The 22,672-nt window shown below is 39.4% G+C and overlaps 1 protein-coding gene and 1 long non-coding RNA gene across 7 annotated transcripts in view; one reads left to right on the forward strand and one right to left on the reverse strand.

Moving 5' to 3' along the window:
* The window catches only part of RTN3 (reticulon 3), a 61,421-nt gene extending 41,408 nt beyond the window's left edge, over nt 1-20,013 (reverse strand). For 2 of the 3 annotated variants that reach the window (XM_073883551.1, XM_073883549.1), the window contains exons 1-2: nt 19,875-20,013; nt 5,590-5,646 (exon numbers count right to left, since the gene is read on the reverse strand). In XM_073883551.1, coding sequence (XP_073739652.1) covers nt 5,590-5,646; nt 19,875-20,013 — 196 coding nt within the window. The remainder of the gene's footprint in view (nt 1-5,589; nt 5,647-19,874) is intronic. The other variant, XM_025879131.2, reaches the window with a different exon arrangement.
* On the forward strand, nt 1,000-21,924 carry LOC112829504 (uncharacterized). Of its 4 annotated transcripts, none has more exons than XR_012375481.1 (7): nt 1,000-1,137; nt 13,402-13,473; nt 18,113-18,296; nt 20,528-20,711; nt 20,866-20,966; nt 21,248-21,418; nt 21,659-21,924. It is a non-coding gene; the product is annotated as an uncharacterized lncRNA (long non-coding RNA). The 4 variants fall into 4 exon arrangements; XR_012375480.1 differs by having other exon boundaries at nt 21,251-21,418; XR_012375482.1 differs by having other exon boundaries at nt 20,557-20,711; nt 21,251-21,418.
* Nucleotides 21,925-22,672: the final 748 nt, after the last annotated feature.

The raw sequence follows: 22,672 nt of genomic DNA on the forward strand, positions 1-22,672 counted from the left end.
TCCAACTGTTCACATGCACTACAAGAGACTTTCAACATTACTCAAAACCAATGTCTGTCAAAAAATGCCCTCATTATATTTTCTAGTTGTTTGCTGTAATAGGATTTAACGTGCATCTTCATTTTCAAGAATTCTAATTACTTAAAAATATGGTATGGCTCTATATACCTAATAAATTTGTTAAAAAAGGGAATTATATATGGTAGAGGTGAAAAATGTCATAACCCCAAAATAATCATGAGAATGTTCCCAAATTTAAGTGGTTGCTTACCCACATCTTCCTAAGGTCTAAATACCTATGAGTCTCCACTTAAGTGAAGTACACTATCTGAAATAAGACGAGGAAATTAAGTTGGCAGTCTAAATTTCTAGACCGCTCCCAGACCACAAATTCCTATTAAAAGATGCAAAATCATTTGATCACACTTACTATTCGTGTGGCCTTGACAAGTTGATTAATCTCATCTAAAAAATGGTGATACTAAAGCACCTAACTTGAGAATTGCTGTGAGGATTAAATGAGTTAATACATGAAAAGTTCTTAGAGCACTATCTGGCACTTAGTAAATCCTCAGTAAATGTCCCCAGACACCACCTTCTCAAAAAAAAAAAAAAAAAAAATTCTCCTGACATAGAGACTCCAGATCATACGCTTTTTTGATAGGGGGGAGTGCATAAATCCTCATTCAGAGTTTTAGACACTTTTCCCTCCTACCATTCTCAAATAAGAGGAAGAAGTTTAAAGAGATTTTATCTATTTCAAAAATGTGGGTGATGCAACTTCTGAATCAGTTATTACAAAACAAATGCCTATGGCATTCCAAGAATCATGCTGGATTCTATGTAGGCAAAGATATTTAAGACAGCCCAACACATAAAAAAATTGAAGGCAATGTTAAAAGAAAAAAGAACTTTTTCTGAACAAAATGTTTCATTTTACCACCATCAAGGCCAAAGTATATTTTAGTTCAATGTACAACTAGCTGAACAATGTAACAACCTGGCACAAAAAGTCTCGGATGCCGTCTTTTACACTCCCTTTCAAACTTAAGAACTACCAGTACGTCATATATTATCTCTGCCTTACTGACTCAGAAGTCCCTGAAAGGGGTGGAATCTGCATTACAAGTTTCCCAGGTAAGGAACCTGGTTTGAAAACCACAGCTTTACTGCACTTTATGAGTTTCAGAAAGGTAGAAAAATTGAGCTGTACTTCAGAACTCTAGTCTCGTGACAATCCCACAGGAGAGGAGCCTGACGCTTTCCCTCTCACTCTTGCCCCCGGCCTTGTCCAGAAGCACAGCTTACAGTTTAGTCGGGCATGGGTGGTCCTTTTGTGCCTGCCTCAAATACTTCTATCTACTAACTTTAAAGTATAGTAACTCGAAATTTTGACTGGAATAAGGCAAAAGCTCCATTTGATTGGAGAATAAGGTGTGGGAATTCAGGAAGAATTTTCCCTCTTCTATGCCTGCAGTATTCTCTCTCAGAACAAGGTGGGGAGTTAAAAACGACATGATAAAAAATCAATTTCCAAGTGAATACTGTGTTCACATCAAGTAAATACAACTCTAATTGAAAAAAACCTCTTCATATACTGTTTATCCTTCAAAATAGTTTCTCTTTACTTTGTTTCTTGTCCCCCAAACTACCTTTTCAAAAAAGACTTAGTATTTTTATTCAGGCGTTGGTAACTTAATTACTGAAAACAATGTGATCTAGAAATAAGTAATTAATAATGAATATTATATCCTATTATCAAAGTACTTCCTAAAAAGAGTGAATAGCTTAGAATCCTGTTTTAGATACCATTTGATTACTTTCCAACCCTCCTCACTAAGGAAATTCATTACTTTTGTTAAAAGGATAGCTGTAACATGGAAAAACCATACACATCAGCAAAGAAATACTATGCATATTCATACAAGGGAGGCTTGAAATATTCAGGTATAGGTTTTCCTACACTTGAATTTTCTTATGTTCACAAAACAGGAAGGAAAGACAAATTCTCGTGCAAAACAGTATCAGCAACTTTCAGCCACAGCATCAAAATAGGAAGTTAGCCAGCAGACACTTTGCAGCCAAGCTAGATCCGAAACAAAAAGTCTCTTCTGTACAAAGAAAAATGTTTTGCTTTTGTTAAAAAAAAGGCTGTAACTGGCAAATTTTTTCCCTCAAATGCCTGCCCCAAAGTTCAGTGTTTAACTAACTTCCTATTCCAAATGCCTACTGCATTACTCAAATTGAATGCAAATGTTCATTACTGCAAAGATGCTTCCAGTTCTTCAGGTTCCTCTCTTTCCCATCTTATTTTTACCTACTTTTCTTCCATGTTTTCTAAAGAAAATCAGCGTATTTTTCAGCCTCCACTCTTATCAAAGGTTTCAAAAGTAGAAACCAAATTTCAGTTTGATTTTGTGCTCATGGAGGGAGCAGAGCCCCCTGATACTAAATTTACATCACTAACAGCAGTAATATGGTTAAAATAGAATTTCTGCCTCTTCCCCTGCTCTTATGATTGTAACATTAACCCTCAAAATGACATCTCTAAAAATATCTGCAAACACTAAAATACAACTAATATACTTTATCATAGGCAGTGTTTATGAGCATGGACTTTGGAGTCCTACATGTGTCACTTATTCACTCTGTGATCTTGAGCAAGTTACTGCACCATTTTAAACCCGTCAACTGGTAAATGAGCCAGTACCTTTCCTCCATAAAACTGGTTGTGCGTATTGAAACAATTCACATAAAGTACTGAACACAGTAAAAGCTCAATAAAAACGAGCCACATCCTACATGTATACCTCTGTTAATAACTTTATTTTACATTACAGGAAAACACCATTAAAATTTATTCCCCTATTTTGAAACACTTAGTGATTAGGCTGAAATTAAATTCTGCTTGATAAGAAAGAAGGAATCAATAAGAAAAGACTACAAAGGACCTACTCAGGAAAACAACTTATTTAAAAAGAAATTGATTATTCTATTAATATTGTCATTACAAATATATTTAATAGCTGTCAAAAAGTTTGCTTTGCTAACTTAAATAGCTGTCTGCTTCAAAGTAGTACAATTCAATAAATATTACATAATTTTCTTTTGAAAAATTTAACCTCCCTTCCTTTATTCAGTCCAAATTAATGGCAGTTTTTTGTATATTCATCTCCCTGAAGGCCAATAATAACTATTTCAGGATTGAAGAGGTCATTCTCAAATATGAAAATGTCCTATTTAATAATTGCTATATATTGCTTAATATGGCTTAGATATATACAAGTAAGGCATAATTCTCCAAGGCTAAATAAGTGGCTAAGAGTTATGAAAGCCAGAGACAGAGGAGTTAGTTGGGTTAATGCCAGTGATGGACTCAAGGTTCTTCTTGGTGGCAGCACTCTGAAAGCCCTGCATTGGGCCAGACTGGTCCCAGCAATTCTCCCCAAGGGATTAATCCAGTTAAACAAGGACACCAACATCCTCTTTCCTTATTTTTATAAGGCATACTAGAAGCTACCATTCTTGGCTACTCTAGAATGCACCTAATCACTTGCCAAGGTGTTTCCTCAAACAGGCTGATCTCTAGACCTGCCAATGAAGTGGAGCACCAACTGGGTTACTTTTCCATTATGTGTTTTTTTGCAGGAGAAAAATGGTAGTAGTAATAGAGGCTAGACTGGAACACCTTCAAGAATATGGCTTTTTTAACTGCCTCTTTATAATACTCTTTTAACAATAACATTATCCTGAATCTGCACTGCCCTAAATAACTCTTTTTAAGCAAAAGGGAAAAATGGCAAATCTGTTTTCTTTTACAAACTTTCATACTCACTGTGACACTGAAGCCTACTTAAACCTTGGTTTTTAATTAGCAAAATCCTTCTTATTTACCTCTATTCTATTTGAATGTGTGATTTTTCCCAACAGGAACGAAACGGTTTTTTAAACTATAACAGTTATCTTGTCAACATTCCATACATTAGTTATGTTGTATTTGGCTTGCATTGTTACACTATTTAGGATATCGATTATCCCCCTTCTGTGTGAAAAAAGTGGGTGAAAGTTCTAACCATGAAGAATTGTATTTTAAAAGATCTAAAATATTTACAAGAGAAAATGTAATGATTTGTTCCATCTACATTATGCTATTTTTACCAGTTTATCTTCCAGGGTAGATGACATGTAATACCTACTTGCCTAAATTATTAAATTCCTCATAAGGAAAAAAACTCTTTAAAAAATCAATCTGGTTGGATTTCAGATGTCGAGTCACTTTATAGGTTTGCGTTATTTTTCTAATATTCACAAAATATCTATCTTTTAATGTAAACACTTAATTTCAAAGGTCATGATTTGACCCACAAGTTACCCAAATTCACACGAGACACATTACAAAGGGGCTGGGGGACCTAATATTATCAGTCTGATTTAAAAGCAACAAATTATCTACCATGTTTCATAAAAAATATGCTACATTCATTTTATCCCATTATGTTTTTATTCTTACAAGATCAAAGTCTTGGGGCCCCTGGGTGGCTCAGTTGTTAAGCGTCTGCCTCCAGCTCAAGTCATGATCCCAGGGTCCTGGGATCGAGCCCCGCATTGGGCTCCCTGCTCAGCGGGAAGCATGCTTCTCCCTCTCCCACTCCCCCTGCTTGTGTTCCTGCTCTATCTCTCTGTCAAATAAATAAATAAAATCTTGAAAAAAAAATAAGGTCAAAGTCTTCCTTCCAAACCAGCATCCAGACTTTGCATCTAGAGAATTCCAGCTGGGACAGTAATCTGTTTGCACAGGGCTTCTCAGACCTATCTAGTGAGTTTAATTACCTTTTTTTAAAATAAGGGTTTTCCATTGACCTATATTTTAGATTGAGTACACCAGACAAATGAAACTGTGCTTATTATTAGTGTGACTCGACAGAGCACATAGTGCTCTCTCTTGCAGATTCTTGATAGTGCTACCCCCCACAAACATATAGCTATCACACTCGATTCCCTTCTTCATTGGCTGGCAGATAAAACAAACAAACAACCCCACAAAGCCACAGCTTAATCTCTAGGAAAACAAGCCTTGCTTGCCAAAAAGTCAACTGACTTGTTCAGTGTTCCTAGGCATTTTGGAACCAGCCTCGCTCTTGAGACAAATCTCAGATAAATTCACACTAAAGTACTCTAGCTAAGTTAGTGTATTAGTAGTTCAGTGGAAGCACACATTTATACTGTTTTTTCCAAATCTACTCTCTCTCCAAACCAGTGACATAACTGCAAATCAGTAGGTTAAATGCATCCTGCACTGGGTTGTTTTATGAGCCACAACTGTCTGCTCTAAATTCTAATTTTTAAGAAATGCTCAAAACTGCACCTAAAGCTTATGTGCTGTTAAAGGGTTCACTTACCTAGTCTTACCCTATTTTATTAACCTTTACAGGAAATCCAATGCAAACTACTAAATATGAAGGACTGGCTTGTAGTTTTTATTTCAAGGGGTTTGGGAGCAATAGAAAACTTGCACCTCATATCCCCAGTTACAGCCTCTTTCTCAACATTTTTCTTTTATTAATGCACACAAAAAAATGACAGACTTGCCTTGTGAGGTCGAAAATAGAGATACAGGCTGAGAGGAAGAGGAAGAAACAAAGGAATCTGAAAGAAAATATACAGCATGAGAATTTGACAACCTCACACAGGAATTTTAACTTTAACTCTTCAATTCTTTTTTTTTGGCCAAGCATCATAATTTCATTGGGTTTAAACAAGAGGGGAAAACTCCACTCACCTGGCAGCAAAATCTTATTTCATTTTCAAGATGCATTTCTAAAAGTTAATCAATTCAATTTTTTTGGTCAAATATTCTCACCTTCAAAGAAAGAAAAGAGGAACCTCTAGCATCTTTAAACAAGTATAACCTCAAGAAAGAGGATACTCCCCTGCAATTCTTTGTGGGAAAGAAAAAATAGGTACCTGAGTATTAACTGATACTTGCTTTTAACCATTACCAACTGCCTTTTGAAGAGCTGGTCACTAACACAAGCATTTGAAGTTATAAACTTGGCAAATATGCAAAGCTGACCCTGAATACTTAAAAAAAAAAAATCACAAATAATCCATTAGGAAAATAGGACCGCACAAGACATCTTCCACCTTCTAAAATCATAATCCTCTAAATTTGGCAACATTTATCAAAATTGTAAATGCATGTACTGTCCCCACCAGTAATAGTTATTCTTTTAATTTGGCCAGTTATGCCTTGAGAAATTTAACCTACAATATTAGCATAGAGTACAAACCTGTGTATATGAGAATATTCATCAGAGCACTGGTTATAAATATTAGGAATACTCTAAGTGACCATCAACAGGAAACTAAATAGCTACATCCAAACAATGGAATACTTGCTGCTATGAAAACAGGAAAGTGTATGTTGATACAGTCGATAAATTAAAAAAGCAAAGTGCAGAAGTATATACTTGTGCCCCCCTTTGTTGCTAGCAAAAGGGACTCTGAAGTCTGAAATGGGGGAGATTTGCTTTTCACCACCACCTTTGGCTCTTAAAAAAATACAAACCAAGCATATAATTCACTAAAAATGGAAAAAATTAATAAAAACAGAATGTGAAAAGCAGGCCCCGCCCCAAAGTGCCCCTAAATATACTGGCCTTAACTCTTTTCCTTGCAACTATAAAAATGTTTTCACAAATATTAAAAATATACTTAAAATAGGGAGATTGATTGCTTTAAAGGACTGGGCTATAGCTTGTATCGATAAATACAAATTTATTTAGTCAATAGACATGAAGCACATTAACAGGAACAGAGTTTAGTAGGCCACAGGCACAGTTCAGTAACTCAGGACCAGAATTTAAAAATCCACTACTTTTTAATTATCTTAAGATGAAACATCACATTTACTACTACAAATGAAAAACCATTCTTTTTTGGTTGTTTTTGTTTTGTTTTTAGTAATCTCTACCCCCAACTTGGGGCTTGAACTCTCCACCCTGAGATCAAGAGTCACACACTCCAACTGAGACAGCCAGGTGCCCCATCTCCTTTCCTTTTTTAAAGCAAGCATTTCTGCTTCTTTAACGTTTCCAGATGGGTTCATCCCTATATTTACCTTCAACATTAAATCTCTGCCAGATGATGAGTTTAAATCTGAATAAACCTGAAAAACCAAATGTTAATAAGTTCAGCCCAACACCAGAAAGGATCCTATGAACTTGACTATCCACCTCCACCTAACACCCCCTCATAATGGAAAATTTCAACATACAAATTCTAATACATAGCATCTATTCTGATACAAAACACAGATAACAAATAACACTTTCCAACAACATTGCATGAGATCTTCTAACTCACAAAACCACACTGTATTCATATTCCATATTTATGCCACAGGAAACTAAACTCAAGAATGGTGATCTTAGGGCGCCTGGGTGGCTCAGTTGGTTGAGTGACTGCCTTCGGCTCAGGTCATGATCCTGGAGTCCCTGGATCTAGTCCCGCATCGGGCTCCCTGCTCGGCGGGGAGTCTGCTTCTCCCTCTGACCCTCCCCCCTCTCATGTGCTTTCTCTCTCATTCTCGCTCTCAAATAAAGGAATAAAATCTTAAAAAAAAAAAGAATGGTGATCTTAATTCTCAAATGCTATTAATTAAATCAAATTATCATTAAGTAATAACAGTAATCATTAGCTAGGTCCAGGCACTGTATCAGCACTGGAATACAGAGATGACAACTATGCCCACATAACTTGAAGGAGAAATACAAGCCAGTAAAACTGCATGAGTTCTGGGAAGGCAGCAGGGGCAGGTCAGTAGGGTACATTGCAGAAGAGATGGTAAACTTAGTCTTAATGGTCAAGTCACCACGGCAGGGGAAGCCATTCTGGAGAGAAGGAATAACTTGCCACATTCCAAACGACTTTAAATGTCATGTAATGAAATTTGGATTATATCCTACATGTGATGAGGAATCACTGAAAATTTTAAGGTAAGGGACAGACAATATCACATGTGTTTTAAAAAGAACTATGGCAGCAGGTAGAGCATAGACTTAACTGAAAAGCTACTGCATAATCTTGGCATCAGTTTTTTTATTTGGTTAGTAAACTTAGCAAAGATCTATTAGAGACTGGTTAAATAAGTTTCCATATATCCATACAATGGTATACTATTCATTAAAAATTGTGCTGTGGATAGGAATTTACTGACACTAAAAGATGTTGATAGGACAGGGTGGCTGGGTGGCTCAGTCGTTAAGCGTCTGCCTTCAGCTCAGGTCATGGTCCCAGGGTCCTGGGATCGAGTCCCACATCGGGCTCCCTGCTCAGCGGGAAGCCTGCTTCTCCCTCTCCCACTCCCCCTGCTTGTGTTCCCTCTCTCACTGTCTCTCTGTCAAATAAATAAATAAAATCTTAAAAAAAAATGTTGATAGGACACTGAATAAAAAAGAACAGTATAAAAAAACTTAAAACAACATGACCCCATTTTGGTAAAAAATACAAATTCACATAAGATGAAAAAGGGATGATATTTATTGAGTAGAGCGATTATGAAAATTAAAAAAATATTTTTTCTTCTGTGTTTTGAGATTTTGAAAATAATGAACTTGTATTCTTATTTCAAAAAAGCTTATCATTTTGTTACAAATGAAAGGATATATATGAAAATGTTAACTTGGTGGTTGTACTTGCTGATTTTTAATTTTCTTTGTACTTTCATTTTCCTAAATTTTGTTATGGACGTACATTTTTCAAGAATTTTAAATTCCTGGGATGCCTGGGTGGCTCAGTCAGTTAAGCATCTGCTTTTAGCTCAGGTCATGATCCCAGCGTCCTGGGATCAAGTCCCGCATTGGGCTCCTTGCTCAGCAAGGAACCTGCTTCTCCTCCTGCTCCCCCTGCTTGTGCTTGATCCCTCTCTGTCAAATAAATAAATAAATAAAATCTTTAAAAAAAATAGAATTACAACTTCCCAACACATACCTATTCCCCTCTTCTACAGGGAACAGGTTAGCAACCTTTGAAGAGAAAAAGAACACCTAAAATGGGATCTCTTACCAAGTCTTTCAATAAAACTTGAGTGAATAATCTTTTTAGTCTTTACACCACTAGATTTTCAATACTTGTAAGACTCTCATCTGCAAGAAACTGTCAAAACTATCCCCCCTCCCCGGGCCAAAAATCCTGCCTTTTTGAAAACAGGTCCTTCCATTTACTGAGTCCTGAATATCTGTGATAGACACTGAGCTAAATATTTATATACATATTAAATGAAATCCTTACAAAACTCATTTAAGATTTAAAAAACCCCACGAAAACGTGAAGCTTTTATCAGTACTTAAATCTGCACTTTTCGGGGCACCTGGGTGGCTCAGTCATTGTGTCTGCCTTCCGCTCAAGTCATGGTCCCAGGGTCCTGGGATCGAGCCCCGCATCGGGCTCCCTGCTCTGCGGGGAGCCTGCGTCTCCCTCTCCCACTCCCCCTGCTTGTGTTCCCTCTCTCGCCGTGTCTCTGTCAAATAAATCTTTAAAAAAAAAAAATCTGCACTTTTCTTGAAAGTCTGTGCCTTTCTTTATCATTCTACCAGTCATATCACCTGTCCTTATATTGCTGATCTGAAATGTGTATGCTACTTACCTAAAAATTTTCTACTCAGGTTTACATTTTAAAAGTCAGTAAGTTTGGGCGCCTGGGTGGCTCAGTTGGTTGGATGACTGCCTTTGGCTCAGGTCATGATCCTGGAGTCCCGGGATCGAGTCCCGCATCGGGCTCCCTGCTCAGAGGGGAGTCTGCTTCTCCCTCTGACCTTCCTCCCTCTCATGCTCTCTCTCTACCATTCTCTCTCTCAATAAATAAAAATCTTAAAAAAAACCAAAAACCTCAGTGTTTTACTCAGACCAGTAAGATAAGATCTTGTCTCCTTACCTCTTCACCCTTCTCTCCAGCTGCATTTTGAGTGGGTGAGAAGTGGAAAAACAGGAGGAAAAAGACCAAATGGTCCACTACTGTAGGTTTTCAAATTTGTGTCAAGCCTCTGCTAGGTACTGTTGGGGGTAGAGGGGAGAGGAAGAGAGGTGCGCTGGATTGGACAGGAGACTCAAGTTTTGATTGAGATGGGGGGAAAATAAACCAAATAAATGTTTGAATTTTCTAACCCCCAGTGAATATACTTTTCCAATGAACTGTTCATTTTAGTGATAACTGTCCTTCAACACCAGCAGAATACAAACTACATACATATATATTTTAAGATTTTATTTATTTATTTGACGGGGGGGTGGAACAGAAGCAGGGAGAGTGAGAGAGGGAGAGGGAGAAGCAGGCTCCCAGCTGAGCAAGGAGCCCGATGCAGAGGGGTGTGGGGGGGGTGGGGGGTGTCGATCCCAGGACCCTGGGACCATGACCTGAGCCAAAGGCAGACGCTTAACGACTGAGCCACCCAGGCGCCCCTACAAACTCTATTTTTTAGAAAAGGAGCAAAGTTACTTTTAGGAACAACTTTGTACAATGAATGACCTCTACACTGAACCTCAAAATGTCTGCCTTTTTGTTAGTTTCTATAGATTAAAGCATCTTCCAACACATAAGGAAAAGGAGTGTTTGAAATTTTATCTAAAATTAATATAATGAAGATTAGAAATTCATTAGCTCTTTCAAACATCTTTTCTTTCTACTGTTAAAAGATTTTTGAAACGGGGCGGCTGGGTGGCTTAGTCAGTTAAGCAACCGCCTTCGACTCGGGTCACGGTCCTGGGATGGAGCCCCACGTAACTCCCTGCTCAGCAGGCATCTGCCTTCTTCTTCTCCCTCTATCCCTCCCCGCCACTTGTGCTCTCGCTTGCTCACAAAAATAAAACAAACAAAAAACCCAAAAAACTAAAAGATTCTTGTCACTTACAGTTTTCCTTTTGGCCTATAAAGCTAGGCTCTCCGAAAAGGGTTTTTCCACTCTTTCCCATGACCACAATTCCCGATGGCAACTCATATCATTTCCGTAGAAGCTCCTACACTGAGCCAATACCCACTGTCCTATTAGAATTCCAGGGATAGGCAGACCAATTTCCCCCCCCGCAAACTCTATGTCATTTTTTCCCTTATATTTTTGTTAGGACCTCTACTGTATTACTGAATATTAGTGGTGAAAGTGGACCTCCTTACCTTGTCCAAAGCAGTTCTGATTTCATGATTAAGGCTTTTTTTAAAAAACAAAGAAACTTTTTATTTTAGAATAATTTTAGATTTACAGAAAAGGCCCAAAGGTAGTAGAGTGTTGCTTTATATCCAGCACTCCGTTTCTCCCATTGTTAACAAGTTACATTAATATAGTAGTACATTTGTCACATTTAATGAACACTGACACATTACTAATAAGTAAACTCCATACTTCATTCAGATTCCATTAATTTTTCCCTAATGCCTTTTCTGTCCCAAAATCCCATTCAGGACACCGTATCACATTTTGTCATCATGTCTCCTTAGCCTCTTTTGGACTATGACAATTTCTCAGTCTCTCCTCCTTGCTTTTAATGATCTTGATAGTTTTGAGGAGTATTGGTCAGATATATGAGGAATATTGGTCAAAATGTCCCTCAATCCTGAGTTTGTCTCATGGTTAGAATGGAGTTTTGGGGAAGATTACCACTTAGGTAAAGGGCCATCCTTGTCATAACATATCAAGGGTACGTGGTATCAATATGACTTATCACTGAAGATGTTAACCTCGATCCCCTGGCTGAGATGGTTTGCCTGGTTTCTCCAGGTAGTATTTTTCTCCCATCCTTCCATACAGTACTCTCTGGAAGCAAGTCCCTAAGCACTTCCCACTGTAACTCTTCTGAACCCTAAAAGAGTTGGAAGGCTTTTTTTGTACATTTATGGAGTAAATGTATATGCAGTCTGAGAGGAAGAACAAGCAGAATTCTTGTTGCAAAAGAAACACAATTAGAAAGTCTAACAGAAAGAAATAAAATGGACTGTGTAAATAGGAAATTGGTTACAAATATTTTAATGACTCAACTTTTTAAAAATATTTTATTTATTTATTTGAGAGACAGAGAGACAGAGATAGCGACAGAGAGCACAAGTGGGGTGGAGAAGGAGAAGCAGGCTCCCCGCTGAGCAGGGAGTGCTACATGGGGCTCAATCCTAGGCCCCTGGCATCATGGACATCACGACCTGAGCTGAAGGCAGACTGCTTAACTGAATGAGCCACCCAGGCTCCCCTTAATCACCCAACTTCTAAAATAGTGCATATACTTTTAGAAATGTCTTACCCTTTTCCAAATAATGTTCAAGATCAATGTACTGAATCAAAACCTCAGATTTTGTTAGGAATAAGATGGAAATTAAACTTATTTTAACATATTTAAAAATCCTGACACATCAGACTAGCCTACCACTGAGTCCTTATTAGAAATGGAGTCTCTTTGTAACATAGCAAAACGTGGCATTCAAGTGATTAAAAAAAGAAACTTTTTTGGATTAAAGCCATTCGTGGAAAATACCATGAGTCCAGAAGTAAACAGAATAGTAAAAGAAACCAATCTTACACATAAGATATATATATCACAGATACAGTTTTATGGGCTTACATAAAAACTCTCGTGGCTGTCAATTTCCATAGGGGTTAACTTTTTGCAAAACTTGTAATTCAATTTTCAAAAACCAAACATTCTTAATCTGCAGTCTATGAACAATTTTGTAGTTCATGCACTATGGACCTTGTGAAAGCGTATGCAATACTTTGTTTATACGCATGTTTTTCTGGAAATAGAATTTCTCCATTCATTCCATAAATATTTATTGAACACCTATTACGAACCAAGGACTAGTTTTAGTTGCTGAATAAAAATGATTAGTTGCTCATTCAAAAATATCTGAGCGCCTGCTTTGCACCAGGTCCTGCTCAGACATTAGAAATAGAGCAGTGAATAAAACAGCAAAAACCCCTACTCTGGTGGAACTTATATCTAGTGTGGAAGACAGACAATAAACAAAGTCAGTCAGATTACATACCATATACATGTAAAGATAGGAAGATTATGACAGATGGTAAGAAAAATAAAGCAGGGGATACCTATAAGGTATTTTTTTCTTGTGCAATTTAGATAAGGTAAGTCAAAGACCTAACAAAGATGAGGGAGAGAAAAGCTGCAAAGATAAATGGGGAAGAGCATTCTAAGCAGAGAGAACAGCAAATAAGACTCTGAGGTGTGAAGAACAACAAGGGAGCCAGTGTGGCTAAAGCTGAGTGAGTAAGAGGGAGGTTGAGGCCAGATATCATAAGGCTTCAAAAGCCCTCTAAGGACTTTGGCATTGACTCTGATGAGTGTGATCGGAAGCTACTGGAACATTTGCCCATGAGTGACATGATCTGACTTATTTTTTCACAGGCTTACACCAGCTGTTGTATGGAAAACAGAATGAAAAGAGGCAAGGGATAAAGTTTTAAGACCAGTTAGCAGGTAAGTGCAATAATCCAGGAGAGCTACAACAGCAACCTGGGCTAGGGTGGTAACAACGGGAGTGGAGAAAAATGGTTAGACACTGGATAGATTCTGAAGATAGAATCAATAGGATTTGCTGATGGTTGTATGAAGGAAAGAGAGGAGTCAAGGGTACTCCAAGATTTTTGATTTGGGCAAGAGATGGATGACGAATGACCATTTATTGAGATGCAGAAAGTGTGTGAAGAATAGATTTAAAGGAAAGATCAGGAGTTCAGGTTTAGACACAGTTAAGTTTGAAATGCCCATTAGACATGAAGACTAAAGATAAAGTTTTGGAAGTCACCAATTTATAGATGGTATTTCAAACTACAAGATGGATATCATAAATGAGACCAATGCAAAGAGAAAAGTTCCGAGAAGTGTGTCCTGGAGTACTCTACATTTTAGAAGTTGGGAAGACAAAAAGAATTATAGCAATATGAAATACCAATATGAAGGAAATCCACAGAGTCAGAAGGATTAGTGGTTGCCAAGGAATGGAGGGAGGGAGGAATGGAGAGTGATCACAGGTACAGAGTGTCTTTTTGGGGGGGGATGAAAATGTTCTGGAACTAGACAGACTTTAAAATGGTGCCTTTTATGTTATGTGAACTCTATCTTAAATTAAAAGAAAAGAAGAAGAACTAGCAAAGGACACAGGGGGAGCAGCCAGTGAGAGTACGTGGTGGTGTGGAAGACAAACGAGAAAGGTATTTCAATGAGGAAGCAAGTGATCAATTTTACCAGACGCTGCTGACAAGGCATTTAAGATGAGATCTGAGAAGTAGCCACCAGACTTAACAATGTGGAAAACAGCTAATGAATGTGACAAAAAAGTTTCTGTAGAAAAGTGGAGCAAAAAGGCACCTGGCTTAGGAAGCATGGGACCAGAAATTAAAATTTTTAACTTCAACCAGTAACTGAGGTGAAGAGGGTGACTGAATGATTTTTATCACATGCTGTTTCAAATTTTAAAGACAGGCAGTATATATATTTGGAAGAGACCTGAATTGGGCCCTCAATCCCTTAGTTTTATCCTACCCTCAATGTTACAGCAACAAACCTTTAGGCATGTCAATCTCTCTGAGCCTGATTTCTCATCTGTAAAATGAGGCTTATATCACTACCTATGTCACAGATAAACATAACATAAGGCTTTCTCCTATTAAATACAGCCTCCAGAGATCTAGATGATCTGTTTTGTTTTCCTATTTTCCAAAGAGCTTTACTGTATGCTCAAACATTTGTTAAATTAATGGATAGGCAAAACTTAAACCATAAAGCAATACACAAATATAAGACATAAAAATCAAATATTTCTACCTCCTAATTAAAATGAAGACACTTCTTTCTCACTGTTGAAATGCTTTCAGGTAACAGGACAAAAGGGCCTCTATCAGTTTTGCTTAAAAAATTTTCCCCAAATACCCTTCAATATAACCTAAGGGCGAGCGGCCAATGAGGAACATGTCAGAAAGCTCACACTTCTCCTGGTTAGGTTATGATGATGTGCTTACAGGGAGAAATAAAACAGTTGATTGGAGAAAAGAGAGAAGTACATTCCTCTGAAATTTAAAAAAAATTCATGAGAGTGGGCTACCTACTGACAATTACACCCTTTCCTAACAAAATAAAAAAAACAAATCCTATACAGTATTTAAAGGGATTCTCTCTGAGAATTGCAGTTTCACAGAGAAACATGTCTTACATACATCATGGAAATACAGCAAAAGACTTCAATAATGCAATCACAAGCAGTACTGATTATAGCTAAAATTACTTGGCATACACAATTTTTCAAAACATCTTTAGCATACCCAATGCCAAAAATAATTCTAGAATTAACAGCTTTATAAATGAACTGAATAAAAGGTAAGTCAGTTTCCTGGGCAACTTCTGAATGAAATAATTATATGAACATAATGTCAACTTGATAATTTTTACCTAAAAAGTTTTATTATGAAATTTATATATTTTTCACAAGTTTATACAGTTTAGGAGGCAGTTATAAATTCACCATTAACAATAAAGTCAAACACACAAACTATAAGCTAATTACATCAACAAATATGCATAGTTATTCATTTATTTGGGGACTTTATAATTCCACTTGGAATTACAAAAACGGTAAGTTCCAGGATTACTACTAAAGAGTAGTGCTTTCTATACAACAAACAACCTCAAAACTGGAAAATTTAACTTTCCCTAAACTTCAATGACATGTCACCAATTCCTTTACCACCAAACTTCATTTACAAGTGCTTGAAACATGAACAGGATTAAACAGGTGAGTCGTTCCCCCCCACCCCAAAACAAAAACAGTGAGTCCTGTGTCAGGACAAATATATAATTTCCTTACCACAGAATACAATAAAAGCAATGATATTCATTTTGTTTTGTTTTCAGACCATCTCTAAAATCACAAAAATTAAAAACAATGCACTTACCAGCAATTTAATAAACAATCCTCTAGAGATTTCTTTTTTCTTTTTTTAAAGATTTTATTTATTTTTATATGACACAGAGACAAAGATAGAGAGCATAAGCAGGGGAAGCGGCAGGCAGGCAGAGGGAGAGGGAAAAGCAGGCTTCCCGCCGAGCAGGGAGCCCGATGTGGGGCTCGATCCCAGGACCCTGGGATCCCGACCTGAGCCAAAGGCAGCCACCCAACCGACTGAGCCACCCAGGCGCCCTCCTCTAGAGATTTCAATTTAAGGTTAAGGTATACCTGTCAAATGTATGAGACTGGTTTGTTCGATCAGAATGGTTAAATTATTTGTGAATGTGACTCTAAGAGGAAAAAAGCATTAAAAGAAACCTTTTATTCTGGGGGAACAAAAAACCCCAACTCAACAGGCAAATGTAAACCATACTGACACGACCATTCTTGCTGTCTCCTGTACTCTTGCTTCCAGTGACAGTAGGTTCTTAGTGCATCAGAACTACACTTATGGTTAGAATGCTGCAGACAGTACTTAAGCATACCTTTTTTAAACATTTATTTACTTAAGTAATCTCTACACCCCACGTGGTGTTCAAATTCACCACCCCAAGATCAAGAGTCCCATGCTTTTTCCACTGAGTCAGCCTGGCACTCCAATATTTAAGCATATTGGTGTCATGTCAAGCTATCTACAAAACACTTTGGCTACCCCCCACCTCCCTTCTAATAGACTAGCTGAATGAAAGGGCTGGTAGCTTTGAGACATTAATGGGAAAGGTCAAACTTTTAAAAAGAAGTCCTACCAGATCTTACTTCATCTTGAGGAAGATTATGATTTCTCACTTGTAATTCAATTGCTATTTTGTATGTATGTGCAAAGTTTATAAACTGCGAACAGATGTATCAAATATTAGATATTTTTACTCAATGAGAGTTCGGATTTTAGGGCACAAAGCAAATTTGCCTAGGTCATATTGCTGAGGCTCACGATATGCACAAGGTCATACAATTAAGAGAATTAGGCTTGAAATCTTTGTGCCTCTGGAGCTCAAATCTGTGTGTTTATCACCATGTTATATTGCCACTGACAATCTGACATGAATATAATAATGTCAGTGCTAAACAAGTAGATTTCTAAGGGTTAAGATGAAAAATGCAAATTACATACTCACATTTGATTGACATAATAGGACAAAGTGTGAAATGGTGCCATAAAAACTACACAGGACAACTAAGTTTCATGAGTAAGGAAAATAAGTATTTAAAGCAAAAACTTTTTTTTTAATTGTGCAAGCTGTTTTTGCTTTGAGTTAATTTCCATGAACAGATAAAAGAAATGCAGCTTTATTCTGGCATCATGATTTTCATAGCAATAATAAAGAACAGTTTCTGGCAAGTTACAGAATTTCAAATGCTATAAAAACAGTAAACTTTTAAAGTTCAGACAACAGACATGTACCTATACTTGATGCCTAATAAAGGCAATTCTCTTCCTGAAAAGAACACCAAATATTTAAGTTTCTCTTACCTTAATCTCAATTTTCTGCCTTTGAGATCTTTGATTTTCTTCAAAGGCAGAAATCTGGAAAGCCAATTCTGGCACTTGACCTCCTTCTCCAAGCATGTTACAATGCTGGCTGCACCAGTACCCAAGGCACTAGACCAGGGAGTGCGGACACTCATTCTCTACCTTTAGTAGGAACTAATATTTCTCAAAGCTGTTACTGGATAGGTCAATCGAGACAAAACTTTTTCCTGCAGGACATCAAGCAACCACTTCTTTTACTTTTTGAAAGTCTCTAAAACCAAGCTGAGTTTGGTGAAAGAATATGAAGCTGAAGGTTGACGTCAACACTTGTAGTTTTTTTAAGCAATCAAGATAGATTTTTAAATATCCATTTTAAATAGGTTAAATTGTGGAGTAACAAACTTCACCTTATTTTCATAGTGCAGAAGCCTAGGACATTTCCTCTGAGGTATGGAGAAAATATTCTGCAAGGGGAAGAGCTTCTCCAATGGAATGATAACTACACATTGCAGTATCTTAAGCTAAACTTTTCAAGTAGTGACCTGACAAATGAGGCCCACCAAAACTGTATTAATGCTTTTTTAGATAATATTAATACACATCTACAATAGATAAGAATTTAAGACAAAGTATCTATTTTTCAGGTGAATCAAAAATTTAAAATCAAGAAGTATCAAAAGCTACATACAAAAAGGCCAACAACCAAACGGTAAGCAATGAGAAGTGATTAAATCCAAAACACGAAGTTGCTAAGTTAGAGGGAAGCTGCTGTTCATCTGGACCTTTGCCCAGAACACAAAAATTTGGAGGAGAAACGCTGGTTTAAAGGTAACAAGAGTTCTAAATTTGCGACCTCATTCCTCTATCTGGACAGCTAATCTCGACCTTGCAGAAGCTTCCTTTGATACTGTTTCTACTGAAATGGCCAAAATCACAGTGGAAAATCCAAAAGGGTACCAAAGCTCTTATGTGGAAATCCACTGTTCAAAAAACACCTACAGAAAAAGGGGCACCTGGCTGGCTCAGTTGGTGGAGCATCCAACTCTTGATCTCGGGGTTGTGAGTTTGAGCCCCACCTTGGGTGTAGAGATTAATTAAAACAAAAACCAAAACCCAACACCTAAAGAATGTATTTAAAGTGAAGATCAGAAATTCTACATTCCTTACATCAACCTAAGCTTCTGGCAAAGGAGACAGTGAAGTATTTTAAAACCCCTCAAAATCCTTTAAGGTAACTAAATAAAGGGCAAAATTATCTGTACTCTCCCGGGCTTATGGCCCACTTATTTTGACAAAAAGGTTGTCTTCTTTTCTTCAAAGACTGAGTTCCTTTAAGAACCACCACCTGCTCAGGGTGCATTTTTTTTTTCCCCCTCAAGAAGGCATCTGCACTGCAGATCTCTGCATGAGGGGAGCTTGAGCTTGCCAGCCAGCTCCCACCAGCAGGCAAACGCATATACAATGGAAACTAAAAGCGGCCTGCAGCTTCCCTCCTAGTCTTTCACAGAGATAGGAGAATGGGGTTCAACCAGCTCCTGCTTTGTCTAATTTTTCTCCCCTCCCCCTTTCTGCGCTAAACATCCCCTTTTGTTACAATGGGATCAATAACAGCCCACAGAGAGCATGAAATCAAAATGTGTTGATGGCTTGGCATGACTCTTACTGTATCTTCTAGAATATAAGCAACTGATTGCTTGTCCCCACCCCCACGCCGCGCCAGTGAAGAGCAAGCGGTGCTGCAGATGCAGCCACGGATCCATCTTGGACCATCAGCTGCTCCCTCCCAAATCTTCCTGAGCTATTCTCATCACGCCTCCTCTTACCTCAGAGCCTAAGAAAAGCGGGCATTTAGAGAGTCTAGCCACACACACACACACACACACGCAAATAAAAAGGGTACAGAAAACGGCTACCATGTTTCCATGAAACTTCCTGATCCTCCCCACGGGAAACCAAAAAAAAATTTTTTTTTTGCAAGACTACCATGAATTTCTGATTATGTCAACATCTGTCCGCAAACCTGCAATGCAACCCTTTCACCATTAACCCCTCAAAATCGTAACTAGTTCTTTCTCCTACAACCAATCTGCCCCAATCCTCTCAATCTCTCTAATCCTCCACTAAACCCCCGTTCAGCGGACGACTCCCCCAAACTGCTGTTTTTCCCCACCTACCCTGCCTCGGCGTTAACGCCCACTCCCTAGAATATCTCCCCGCCCCCAACCTGTTTGCCTCACACCCCGTTATTTCCTCACCGCCTGCACCACCTTACGCTCCCCTCCCCCTTAGCCCATTTTCCAGACGCTCGTTCCCGGGGGCTGAAGCCTCCAGTAGGCGAGGGTGATTTGCCTTCCCCGACCCCAAAAACAAGCCCCTCGAAGGCGGGGTTCCCCCGGCGCGCCTCACCCGCACAGGAGGAGCCGCAGCTCTTCGCCCCCAGGGCGGGGCAGGATCCAGGGCTCCCGCCGCCGGGCGCTGAGGGTTCGGCCCCGGAGGACGACGAGGAAACGGACGGGGACTGAGTGGCCGCCGACGGTTCCGCCATGGCTGCGCGAGCAAGGGCAGGAAAGGGGTGAAGAGAGATGTGGGGCGGGAGAGAGGGAGGGGAAAGAAAATTATCGAGCAGCAAGCTCTCAGAAGCCCCTTCGCTCCTCCGGCTCCGAGGACAGACTCCGACAGACTGACTGACTCAGCCGAGCGCAGCGAGAGGGCGGGAGCGCGAGCGCGCAGGCGCACAAAAGGCTCTCGGGCGGGCGGCGGTCGCGCCTAGGTGCCCAGCGAGGCAGGGCGCAAGCGCAAGAACTGTCCCTCCGCGCTCCTGCGGGGAAGGAGGGGCAAAAACTGGCTTCGCGCTGCGTCCGCGCGGGAGGCCGGGGTGGGCCGCGCCCCTCCGGGAAACCAGACGCGAGGGGGCGTGGCCAAGCACCAAGCTCCGCCCACCACTGCGGCCGAAGTGGGAGGGGGCCCTGCAGGTTAGTGTCTCTTTACAACTCTTGTGAATGCTTTAGGGGCGGCGGATTATGTGTTTTAACGATATTAGTTTCTTTTGCTTCCATTAGCTGGAGTATGTCTTTCCCATAAATTCCAGAGCGGATGTCTATTGTCTGATGCGTTTCTGCCTGTGACTCCAATGAAAAGTGAAAACCACAATGTGGATAGGCCCACTCTGCAAGGTGCTTTATGAATTTTTCTGGATGTGTCGTAATATCACCATGAGGCAGAGATGGCACTGTCTCCCATTCGGTAGGTGGAGCGAGATGCTAGACAGAATGAAAAGCTATTATTCATTCCAGTCACATTGCAATGCAGCTGCAGAACCTGCTTCATATTCTTATGTTGTTTCTGTTCCAAAGAGGGGTCCACCTTGGGTCTTAAGGTTGTCCTTTCCTCCAAATAGGCTATCAGGTAAAGAAGACATATTTTGAAGAAAAAATAGCTGAGCTAAGGAGGAAAAAGAAGAGCCAGGAGATAACATCCTGGCTGCGGTCATGAAGGAGGGTAAGATGCGGTATTAAAAATTGAGAATAGGGCACAAAATACACATAACTGAATTTTATTAATAGCCTAAATGGAGTCCTTTGCAGAGAATTTACTTGAAACCAGATATCTAGCTTATACTGAATTTTTTTTTTTTGTCTTCTCTTTGGTTGGATTGTGAAATAGAAAGCCTTCTCCATAGGCCTGGTTAAAATATTTGAAATGTGCATAATTCTTTTAAAAAGGGGAACGTAAACTGGCAATGACCATGATCAAAACTGTTGCCCTTGTTATTGCTAAAGCAGCAATCGATGACCTGAAGGGCAACTGCAAGATCAGCAGATCCTGTAGAGATGCAGCCTCATGAAGGGGGAGGTAGTAAGCCAGGCAGCAACACAGAGGAAAAGCGATCTGAGCAGTGGAAATCTTCTAGAACAGGAAGTGGACGACATCTGCCCTTGACAGTTTTTAAGGTCAGGTAAAGCTCAAACAGGAAAAAAACTGGCCATTGCAACGTTCTGGAAAAAAGGCACAGAAAATATTTCCCAAAATAACTTCGTGGCAAATATCTTACTCTGACACTTACAGCATCACTTGATAATGCAGCAATCTGTCCTTTAGATGACAAAGGGAAATACAAGCCAATCTGATAACCAAGCCAGTTATCTACTCATTCTAATAAATGCATAAACTTTAAAAATGTATGTTATTAGGAGCTGGATAAGGAAATGAACGATGCTGGTCCCTAGCCCTGACAGCGATTGCTAGGATCTGAAGACCCTGCTTGGAAAGGAAGCCTGTCTTCATGGTAACTAGAAGCAGAGAAAAGAAGCTAAAAATCAAGACACTGATGTTGTCTTGGTGGTCCTTTCATACTCTTAAGGTTTCTTACATCAGAGGCCTTGTGCCAGGTCCAATTCCTGAAGCTGCCTTTCCTTCCTGCTCCCTCTTGCTGTACCAGTAAATTCCCTGAGACTGACTCTTGCTTGAGATGTTATTTGTATGTAAGGTTTGTTCCGCAAATGTTTACTGATCACCTGCTGAGAGAATGACAGTCTCCTGGGAAATTTGAAGGAATCCAAAAAATGTTTGTCCTGTCTTCAATGAGCTTACAAGCTAGTTGGGGCTTAAAACATACTCATAAAGATAAAAATTAAATAGCAACCGAAACAACCCCCAGCAACACAAAGCTATAGTGTTCTGCTTAGATGGCAAGTGAATTATATGGATTTAAAGGGAGAGGGAGTCACTATGGAGTTGTAGTGGCTTGCGGAGGTTTTATGAAGAAGCGTGAAGTCAGATGGGAGTTTGGATGGTAAGGAGGTCATTAAAGGCAGAGGAGAATGGTATGGGGCAAATGCCAGGGGCTGCTTTTGTGCACATGTACAATAAGACTTCCTTCTGGGCAGACCAGTCACAGAAGAGCACCCCTTCCTCCCAGCCCAACCCATGATGCACTTCAATGCAGGCTTGTTTAGCAGAACTTGGCCTAGATTTGATCCTCTCTTGCCCCTCCCCTCCACAGCTGCCTTAGACCTACACATAGAAAGCACAGCCATCTGTGGTGGCTAGAGGTTCCGAGTGTGACCCTGGGTAAGGTGTTTTGGGTGTGGTTAGCCCAGGTTGGCTAGAGCCAAGGGCTAACAAGATGGAGATAAAATGGGGAAGATGTGTTGGGGCCAGAGTGTGGAGAAGAGGTAATATAGCACTAAGGAACCAAGGCTTCC

This window comes from Callorhinus ursinus, unplaced genomic scaffold (assembly GCF_003265705.2).
Source record: "Callorhinus ursinus isolate GAN/ISIS: 27379988/994484 unplaced genomic scaffold, GSC_fseal_2.0 scaffold51, whole genome shotgun sequence".
Lineage (NCBI taxonomy): Eukaryota > Metazoa > Chordata > Mammalia > Carnivora > Otariidae > Callorhinus > Callorhinus ursinus.